The 10394-nt window shown below is 36.5% G+C and overlaps 1 protein-coding gene across 3 annotated transcripts in view; it reads left to right on the top strand.

The window, feature by feature from the left end:
- The window catches only part of SLC35F5 (solute carrier family 35 member F5), a 130446-nt gene that overhangs the window by 20961 nt on the left and 99091 nt on the right, over positions 1-10394 (top strand). For 2 of the 3 annotated variants that reach the window (XM_057366531.1, XM_057366533.1), the window contains 2 exons: positions 101-189; positions 1110-4482. In XM_057366531.1, coding sequence (XP_057222514.1) covers positions 101-182 — 82 coding nt within the window. In that variant the 3' untranslated portion in view covers positions 183-189; positions 1110-4482. Of the gene's footprint in view, positions 1-100; positions 190-1109; positions 4483-10394 lie in introns of those variants that run through there. The other variant, XM_057366534.1, reaches the window with a different exon arrangement.

Consider the following 10394-nt stretch of genomic DNA (forward strand, 5'->3'; position numbering starts at 1 on the left):
TTCAAACAGCTGAGTGCTTGGTACTTGTCTTGGTTTTGTAACAACTAATTTAATGTTACTGTATGACTTAAAATAAAYAAATAACTATGTTTCTTTTAAGAATGCCAGAAGAAAGTGAGCAGTGTGAAAGCCTCATCCCTATGCATAGTGTTTCACAGGATGGAGACAGCTGCTGTTCATAGACWAAAGGTAAACCTTTAATAAACCTCAAACAACACACGGAAAGGGGAAGATTGGTTTTCATGAAGGCGTTTGTCTTATGCAAGGACACATTTTTAAAGATCATGCAGTCAATCTTATTCTGTATTGATAGACAGTTTTGAAGTGTATTTTCAGAATTATTATTTTTATTATTACTCATTGCCAAGCATTATTCTCTCACAGTTCTTGGTCAATGCTCTTGAAATGTAGTTTTTGACTAAAGAGTCTTACAAAGTTCATCTAAAACTGGATGTGAGTCAATAAGCCATGAGAGGCATTCAGTTTCTTGGCATGGATGATGTGTTTGGAAGACATCTGAAGTAATTACTTCACTCTTTAATGCTGTTGGGGTCTCAGTCGGGGCTACTGCAGCTCATGAAAAACACCAACCATTTAAGGAAGGTTAGARAACACCAGACTTTATCATTATGGGTCCAGAAAATGGAAAGGAGCCTTTSTGTTTGTGGTTGACAAGAATTAACTTGTTAAATTGCATTAAATATTAGCCTAAATGTTTCTCATGATAAGCATAGCTGAAGAGTTTGATAAAAAATATCACTTTTTAAGAGGAGGTTACACAAATCTCTAAAAGGATCATGACATGGTTTGTCAGTATTGGCTTGGAGCATTAAAACAGACATAGCTTAGGACTCTCCTGGCCCTGTGCTTCAGGGCTTTGGTTTTTATAATGTGTGCAGAGTTACATGAAAAGTATATTTTTATTTTCCAATGTTGTTTAARTCTAATAATGAAATTAAAATATTCTAATCAGTTCAGTAATTGTGATCTTAGGCTTAAGACATGGAGTTATTTCCTTTATTAGTAAGATGAAAACAAATGCATATGGTATTTCCTCTTTTATAATCCTGTATTATATACCCCTGATAATTTTTTTTTCTTCTTCTTAGTTTAAAAATGGAATGATGCCCAGTGAAGAGACAATCTTCTGGAAAAGTCCCTAAGGAATCATGTTTCAGTGCCTATTCTGAATTTRTAGTAAAAATAAGAAGTTTCAGTTCTTTTGAAACTCTAAACTTTTTCTCTTTCTTGCTTTCATCTGATTTTATAAATGAACAGATTTACTACATGCCTATCACCATAGAGAGTCTTAGTCCATCTAAGCAACCAACCTGCCTTATAACTCTTGAGTTGGTGACATTACTTGACAAAATCAAGGAAGCAAACGCTGTTAAGTGATTTCTTTCTTTTTTTGAGTCACAATTTTGTTAAATGCTGGACAATATTATTTTTAAAAGATACTTTAAAGTGGGTTATGTAAATAAGTTTGCCGGTCATCAAGTCTTACAGGCTTTCAGATGAAAAGCTAAATAGATATCTTACCTGTAGTAGGTACAAATTAAATTTTTTATGTTGTATAAACTATTTGCATATTAATAGGAGAAARTAGAAAAATAATTTATTAAGTGCATTCTTATAATTGCTGAGGCAGGATCTTTTTACGGTCCTGGAACACTACATATATAATGTCTTAGGCCATTTTGAGTAGCCTTGTAATGGCAATGGGTGCTGATGTTTAAAAATCAAAAAAATTGCCCAACAATCAGGAGTGCTTAAAATTTCAATGAATGGTAAAATATTTCTAATCACAATACATTTGGGCATACATTCTTATAYATGTTCTAAAACAGACTGGTTCTGTATGACAGTTATCTCTCAGACATGAAAAGCTTCACGTGTAGCTGCCACATTGTGAAAGTGATCAAATTAATTGTGAAAGGTTTCAGTTAATGGGTTGGCACTACACTAATCTGCTAAACAGTCTGAAAAGGAAAGGTGTTTGGATTGATTTTTCCTTCCTCCCAGCTGTATTAATAAATTTATTCTAAAACTGATAATTATCTTCCTTCCACTGAAGTGTTTCTATCCTTTTTAATTCAGAGAAGCTATTATAATTATATTCAGGAATATTTGAAATTAGTCAATGCCATTTTCCAGCTCCTGGCCTATAAGACACTTTGATCAAAATTAATTTTGGCTTTTGATGGATTTTATTTTTTTATAATGAATGTAGGATGGGTTTTTAGCCAGGAGTATTTTCTTCCACATAACAAGGTTATTAATAATGTAGGKTATTTCTACTGTCATTCCACACAAATACAGAAGGATGACATAGCAGAAATGCCYGTTCATGTTTTGGCACTCAATAATGATTCTTTGAAAAGAAATTTTTGTCTTTTGGTGATAAAATTGATAAAATATTATTTGAGAGGGAATGCAGGAAAGCAACATGCTCAGCTCTACATTTATAGAAGAATTTGAGCTGGTAGCTGGAATTTAATATCAGAACTGCATGTAAAGAAGAAAGACAAAATTAACCCAGGGCAATTCTGGTCAAATATTTAACCTTTATCAAGTTTTTCCTTCCTGTTTTTGATACTGGATTGCAGTACAAGCTTTGGTGATCTGAGGCATCTCCTTAAGATGAGACAGTAAGTCCTTCTTTGGATGCTAAAATAGGAATTAAAAAATCTCCAAACCAACTACAGAAAAATYGCAAACAGAAAACAGACAAAAAAAGTTGATTACAATTCATATTTAAATTTTCAAACCCCACAAGTAGAGGGATCAAAAATGCAGTATATTGAACTAAATTTTACTTCAGTAGAATATTCAGGCATTTTTTATTAAGTGGAGTTTCCTTAGGTTTTGGATTTGTCCTTCAAAATTACAACAAATTAGAGGATGCTTGCTTCAACTTTTTTYCAAGAGGTAATGTTAATGCCTACTCACAAAAAAAAAAAATCTCTTCAGTTAATGAAATGCTTCAATGAGATCCTGCTGAATATTTGATACCAGGCATTAACTCCAAATTTGAATTCAGCTGGGACTTGTGGCATCAGTGAATTAAGCCTGGGAAAACTGAGTTAGCTTTCAGATGGGCAATGACAGTATTTGTAGCAAAATTTTCTATTACGGTTTTTTGAAATTGGTCATGCTAATAGAATTGGAGCTGTAATGTCAAATGGGCAGCTGCTATTTATATTTGCCCTTATGYTCATGGCTTAAAGTCAAAGATCATCAGAGTCTCCCATGTATAKAACTGTTAATTTGCATTATTCATTAGCTTGAGAGGTGAAGAAAAGGACTAAGARAATATTATTCTGCCTCTGACCCTGGGAATGTTGAAGAATGTTCAGTAAACTCAAAGTCAGGGCCTTCCCACTGTTTTTGTTTTTAACAAAACTGTGTTAATATTTTTTTTTAATAAGATATATTTTTATCTTGTGGCTCTAGATAGCTGAAGCTGTGTTTTTGCATTAAGTTACAGTTCTTTAAAGAGTAAGAACAAAACAAACTGTCCTTTCTGAAAGGATTTTTAAACAGTGGTGCCCCTGTAGTTACAAGAAACGTGTTACACTTTTAATYACAGAAGCTCTGGCATATAACATTGTTCCTGCATTTAATAGATTGTGATGGAGTTTTTTGTACAAAACCTTGTGATTTTTAGTACAATAATATTTTATAAMTATAATGTCTGATTTGAAATGTAAATTGCATAGCTCTCTAATGGGTGCTTGGTAAATGCACAAGAGATTTAGCTTCGATTCTCAGGTACCTCTGACGCAATGGAGACGTGCTGGGTTTTTCTTCCCCATGACACAACTGGAATGTGAAGGAGCTCTCTCATGAATGCTTTACCTCTGTGTGGTAGCATAAATTGTCATTGCTCTTACTGTTTCAATTTGGGAATGCCTTTATTCTGGCTTATTTCTTGTAGGAACCACATACACTTTAGGAAAATAATGTCAAGCATTTCTTTGATTGTCATTAGGTGGTTAAGGAACWGTGATTTCCCATGCCTACAAAATGGGAAATGAATATGTGTTGCTCTGTCAAACAGTTGAACTAATTCCTGTAATCCTTTGAGGCAACCAACAATTTCTTCTGTGCGTGCAATTGAGGTTTTGGAGCTGTTTGGGTTTTATATATGAAGGAAATGATAATTTGCCAAAAGCTACAGAACATGCCTTTRCTTTTAGGGTTTTGGTGAGTCTTGCCTGGTTTGATAAGCAGTGTGCTGCTCTTCTGAACAGAGGCAGAAAAGGATTTCAGTTTTTTTGGCCACTTCATGCTGTGTTTCAGTCATGATGAGAATGTGTTCACCATGAGGGACTGATGCAGATGTAATGCTGTACAGCAAAGCACTGAGGTGTTTGGTGTTTGGCTTTCCCAGTGCTCWCTACATCTGCTCCTTGGCTTCTGGCCTGTGGAATCCCTGTAAGGAGTAGGGGCTGCAGTGTGGGGCTGGTCTGGCTGGGCACAGAGGGGGTGGGCTGCAGGGTCTGCACACAGACTCAGAGGCTGGGGCACTGCCTGGGTGGCCCTGATGCTGAGGTATTTTGTGGAAATGGGATGTTAAGGAGGGCTGTTATTCATCCCAGGGAGCTGCAGGGGATATTTGGTCTACACATGGCAGACTTCCTTGGAATGTAYTAACAAAAACAGGAGAGCCTGCAAATTGCTTTTCTTGGTGTGTGCTGCTGTAATTGTCATTCCTGTCACAATAGTTGTGCCTAGGTACTGCTRTTCACAGCTGTGATGGCTTTAAATAAGGTGGCAAAATGATTTCTTTGTCATTCTTGGTTCTGTTTCTCTTAGTGTTGAATGTTGTCATTCCTATCCCTGCTAAAAGATCCTCCTGTTTTAGGGAAATTGTTACTGAGCTAAACTAAGCTATCAGGGGTCAGACAAAATCAGTTAAATTTTGGAAATAGGTTGAGTTTATGAGGACGCTTTAAATTTCATATGGAAATAGGCCTCAGAAAGGCAGAGTGTTTGTAAATGAAGAAGTGGCATGCTCAAAATCAAGAAACAAGGGGATGTTAATATCACAGTGTTGAGTTACATGACTAACTGTAGGATGGTACTTTGAATCAGTTTTTTTTATTTGGGATAAGTTTTAAGTAAGCTACCATTTCTTTTATGGCTGTCACATGTAGTGTCTGCAAGTTAATAGTTGTAACTCCAGTAGCATTTATGTGTTCATTCTTGAACTGTTATGCATTTTTTTCCTTATCTAAACCATTATTTCATTAATGTTGTATTTTGTTTTACATGACCATTGCAGGGCATGATTTCTCAGGGAAATATGGATGATACCATACATTGTGAGAACCGATAACCAATTCCTGCTTTTTAAATCTCTACAGACATTTCCAGGTTTCACTCAAACATTTCACATCATGTAACTCTTGTGTTGAATTTCCTTAGGCTTATCAGGTAAATCATGATGAGAATGTTAAGAGCATTTAAAGATGTCAATAAAATATAYTCTGCCCAACACTTTGTTACTTTTTGGAGAAACACSCRTTCTAAGCTGATGCTGAAATGTGTGTGTGATTTTCTGCTTTGTTGTCCTCTGTGCCACAGAAATGAATAGTTACTCTGCTGATTTTGAAGCTGCATTAATGACAGTGACATTAACTTTCAGGGTTAGGCAGTGCTACAATAATGCATAATGTGATTGTGGGGTAGATCAGTATAAATCTTTAACATAAATATATTCATTTATATCATTAAATTTTTACAATGTCTGTTCACTTGGGGGATTTTTTGTTTGTCTTTCCAGTAAAGTTGCTTTGGCTTGGCTGAGATTTGATCCAAAGCTCATGAGAATCATAGACAGCATTAATAAAGTAAAACTTTATTGAAAGGAACTCTGCAGTCAGGTTGACCTTTATGCCATTGCAGTATTTCTGTCTGCAGCATATATTTGGGGTAGTTTGCTTTAAGACCTCAGTAATATAAAGGGAGGGATTTTAGTGCTGGTAAAAATGGTAAACACACTGTTGTTACTGGTCACAAAAGATATTTCCACACAGTCAGGATACAGCTTAATTATTTAGAAGGTGAATTTGTCTTTCTGTGTGACTTCTGTTTAAAATCAGCAGCGTGAGAAGTATTAATCTTTACACTTTGTTGTACACTTCTATGAGTTTTTTTGTCCATAGTGAGAACATGTGATCGTAGTCATCAGCCCTGAGCCATCAGCTTCCTSTTGATGATTTCTGCTTTGACATTTCCATTTACATGCCCTGTTGCATTCATTGCAAAATGAATTTCCTCTCCAGGTAAAGCCATTGTAATTGTATTTTGACTGCCCTAGTCCTCTGTGGTGTTAGAAATCTGACATAAAACATAAATCTGACATGGAAATGTGACTACTTGGAGAGCTGTGTTCTCACTCTTGTCATTACATCTGGTATTAGTAGGTAACCAGACCTTTTCTGGATTTGTTTATCGTGATCTGGAATGYATCCAGAATTTCATCTGGCTTTCACTTCCTACTTTTAAAAAGCATAAAGGGCTTTACTCTGAGGATTTTTGTTGAAATCAGCTGTTTAGGTCTACAAGTTCAGAGTCCTTTAACTGCAACTGAGTTTATAAAGTTGCATCCAGTTCTTTTGTTATTGAACTTCTGAAGATGTTTTTCAGGGGAGGTACACAAATTTTCTTTATGTTCCTCAGAAGAATTTGACAGATATTGACTGGATACTGAAATGGCCTCAAATAATAATTCAGGCCTGTTTCTATAGTTCTTCACCTATGTTCCTGATTTTTTTCACTTTTTTTTTAAAGAAACAACCAAATTAAACCAATCAAAACCCCACGCTTACCAAGCTGAGGGGAATTAGCCATTTAGCACAGAACTAATTTTATAGTATGCAAATATCTATGTCTTTATCAGTGATACCAGTTAATACATAACTGATATTGCCAGTCCACAAGTCTTCCTTGTCTGTATTACAGGTGATGCTTCTCCTCTACCTAATTCTGACCTCTTGCATATCAGTTAAGTTAGKTCCATTGTCAGAATGAGTAATTTCTAAAATCTTTTAGAATCTCCTTTTTCCTCTGGCTAGGGAAGAACAGGGGTTTTCCAGCCAAACAGTGCCATTTTCCTATTGGAGAACAAAAACCCTAAAAACAACTAAAATAAAAATCTTGATTGAAAATCAAGAATATTAATGGGAAGCATATTCTTTAAAATCATTGGGGTAATTTCTTGCATAGCCCAATTCCACATAAGAAGTGCTTGGGCAGTAGTTTATTGGATTGATCTCTGGTTGATCTTGATCTAACATAGAGTAAAAAATAGGTGTTTTAAATAATCATTTCATATTGAAGCTGAATGTTTAAATTAAGCACTGTGATTGTTTAAAAAATTGGAAACTTGGGAGGTTTTTTTTTTTGTTTGTGGTTTGGATTTATTTTGAAGTACATCCAATGCAGTTCCAAAGAAGTGCTCTGTTAAYTGCAGTCATGAGAGGCTGTTCACACAAGGCTGCATGGAAAGCCTAGCCAGGTGTTGGAGTTGACATTATCTGAATGGAATTAGAGAAATGTAATAAGCCTGAGATAATCCTTCAGCATTGTAAAGCTGAAGGGGTCTTTGTAATGATTTAAAAATTGTGTAAGGTCTCTTTGGAGCAGATATTAGTAAAACAAAATTGTTTATGAAACCTTGATTTATGAAACTCCTGAAACTTGAGTGCATTGAAAGATGCCCAAAACCAGTCAGAGTTTTGATGGTTGCTCTGGCATTTTGTACTGAGTTTCAGGGAATTCTCAGTTAACCTTTTAAAGTGGAAGCTACTTTAAATGAAGAGCTTTCACCTGAAGAAAACTTTTTTTTTGCCTGAAGTCTGTACAGTTTCTGATATTAATTCAGATGTTCTGGGAGCACAAGAAGTTCCAGATATGTATCCTCTATGAAACATCTTYATGCATCATCTTTTAACCATTTTCCTTAGTGAAACCAGAACGTGAATTTCTGATGTGTATTGCATTTGCACTTGAAAACCTGATTTCAGAGTGTGTTAAACCTTGATCTATTTTTGATAAAAAAGAAATGTAGCATTTTAATCTAATTTCCATTTAATAGTAAGGATATTCATGCAGAGAAAAACATATATCAGGGTTTGATGCAGTGATTTTTAAGCCAAGAAAACAGCAGGATGGCAGTGGTAAATCTGAAATGAAGATTAATATCTCTTCAGAAACTCTGGTTTCTTCCTGCCCTCTTTATACCAAATTGTGTCTCCATTATTCCAGGATAATACAAGTGAAGCAAGGACCAGAACTTTTATACTTTGTTCTTTAAAAGTGAACACTGGCTTTTGCCTGGGGTGTCTTTGTCCTGTCACTTCATTTTCCGATAGGAGGTCGGTTAAATAAAAAATARAGAATAAGTATTTTTAATTGAAATCAGATTTAAGCTATGAATTATTTTGAAATTCTCTATCTAGAGACTTAATGAATGGAAATTAAAGTCCTATATTGCAAGTACTGAACAGTGCTTATATATTTTTAACACAGCCGGTATATATATGAATACTGAAACATGCATGAGGGTGAAAATTGGAAGATTGTTTTTAAGTTAAAAGGTTTATAAATTGAAATTCTTAATAGCCAGTACCAAAACCCTATAAAAGGGCTAATGGAAAGAAAATGTAATGTATTCTGATTAACAGCCTGTGTAATACAATCAATGGGTATGATGTTTTTGTTCTGTATTGTATTTATTATATGTAAGTAAACAATAAAGATTATAAATCTTATTTTCTTAACAGAGATTGGTATTTAGTTGGGCTTACTGCTTAATGTGTTTTTTTATCATCAGTTAAGAAAAAGTGGTCACTAGGGATGGACTTGGAAGTGAGTTTTGGGCTGTGTGGTTTTACCTGAAGTCAGCCAGGATGCTGGCAGGTTCTAATTTGGTGCCAGCTTGGTCTGCGTGCTGCTTTTGGCTGGGGCGGGGTTCATTTTCTTCACCGAGGCTGGTGCAGGGCTGTGTTTTGGGTTTGTGCTGCACACACGGGTGATAACACAGAGATGTTTCTGTTATTGCTGAGCAGGGCTCACACAGGACCAAAGCCTTTCTGCTTTTCCCTCAGGTGAGGAGTTTGGGGGTGCAGGGGAGTGGGGAGGAGGCACAGTGGGATGGGTGACCCGGGCTGATCACAGGGATCTTCCAGACCGTAGCACATCGTGCTCAGTACATAAAAAATGGGGGAAGAAGGAGGAACAGCGGGGCATTTGCAGTGATGGTTTGTCCTCCCAAGTCACCATGACACGTGGAGATGGCTGAACACCTGCCCAGCCATGGCAAACAGGGAGATCATTCCTTGTTCTGCTTTCCCATTAAACTGCCTTTATCCCAACCCGTGCGGTTCCCTGCTTTTACCCTTCCCGTTCCCTCCCCGATGCTCTTGGGGCAGTGAGCGAGCGGCTGTGCAGAGCTGGGCTGTTGCCTGGGTTAAACCACGGCAATCGGCTCATTTAAGCAGTCAAACCCAATTTTTGATGGCTTTTGGCGGCCGCGGGTGATTTTAGTGTTCCCAGGTCTGTGAGCAGCAGGGGGAGCTCCGGCCGTGCCCATCCCGCGGCTCCGGCGGAGCAATTATTGTATAAGAATTGAAAAGACAATTCATTTACCTGTTTATCATCCCTGATTCCCGCAGTTAACCACTGAACCTTTCTTCTTGCAGCTGAACTTTCAGCGTCTTTAATAATTAAAACTTGGGGGATGACCGGCATTTACCTAGATATTTACTAAAAAAATGGCAAAAAAAAAAATCCACCATAGGCTTTTCTGAGTTTTCTGGATTAACTACAGCTGTTTGGTTTTTTGTGTTTTTTTGGGTTTTTTGTTTTTTGTTTGTTTTTTTTTTTTTTTTTTTTTTTTTTTACCGAGATCATAAATATTACTCCACATCTATCGAAAGAAGCAGCTTTTTACACTAAAACAAGGGGATACTTGCTTTGCCACAAACTAATTAACAAGGAGTTAATCTCGTATTCCCTGCCAAGCAACAGGAATTCTGGAGCTCAAATTAAGAATTTGAAGCAACTTGGCTTGAAAAGTTTCTATATATTTTCAAAGGCAAGTTGGCAATAACAATCCTGTCCTTTTTCTAGTGCCCTAACCGATGGCTAGAATCCCAGTCATYGTGTGATTCTTCTCTTTTAAGTCACAGAGGTAATGTAAAATGTGGAATAATTTTTGGCAGGTTCTGCCATTAAAATATTAAATCCTAAAACACATCACTTTCTTAGCCTCTGTCAGTACTTGATGAGTTGTGCTGCATAAATGGGACAGGTGGTGACAGAACCACTGGGAGTGGGTTTTGCAGTGGAGGCTTTGATAAAGTTGTGTGGAGGCCCAGGAG

The sequence above is a fragment of the Malurus melanocephalus genome, unplaced genomic scaffold, assembly GCF_030028575.1.
Source record: "Malurus melanocephalus ecotype Western Australia unplaced genomic scaffold, MMel_1.1 scaffold_67, whole genome shotgun sequence".
Lineage (NCBI taxonomy): Eukaryota > Metazoa > Chordata > Aves > Passeriformes > Maluridae > Malurus > Malurus melanocephalus.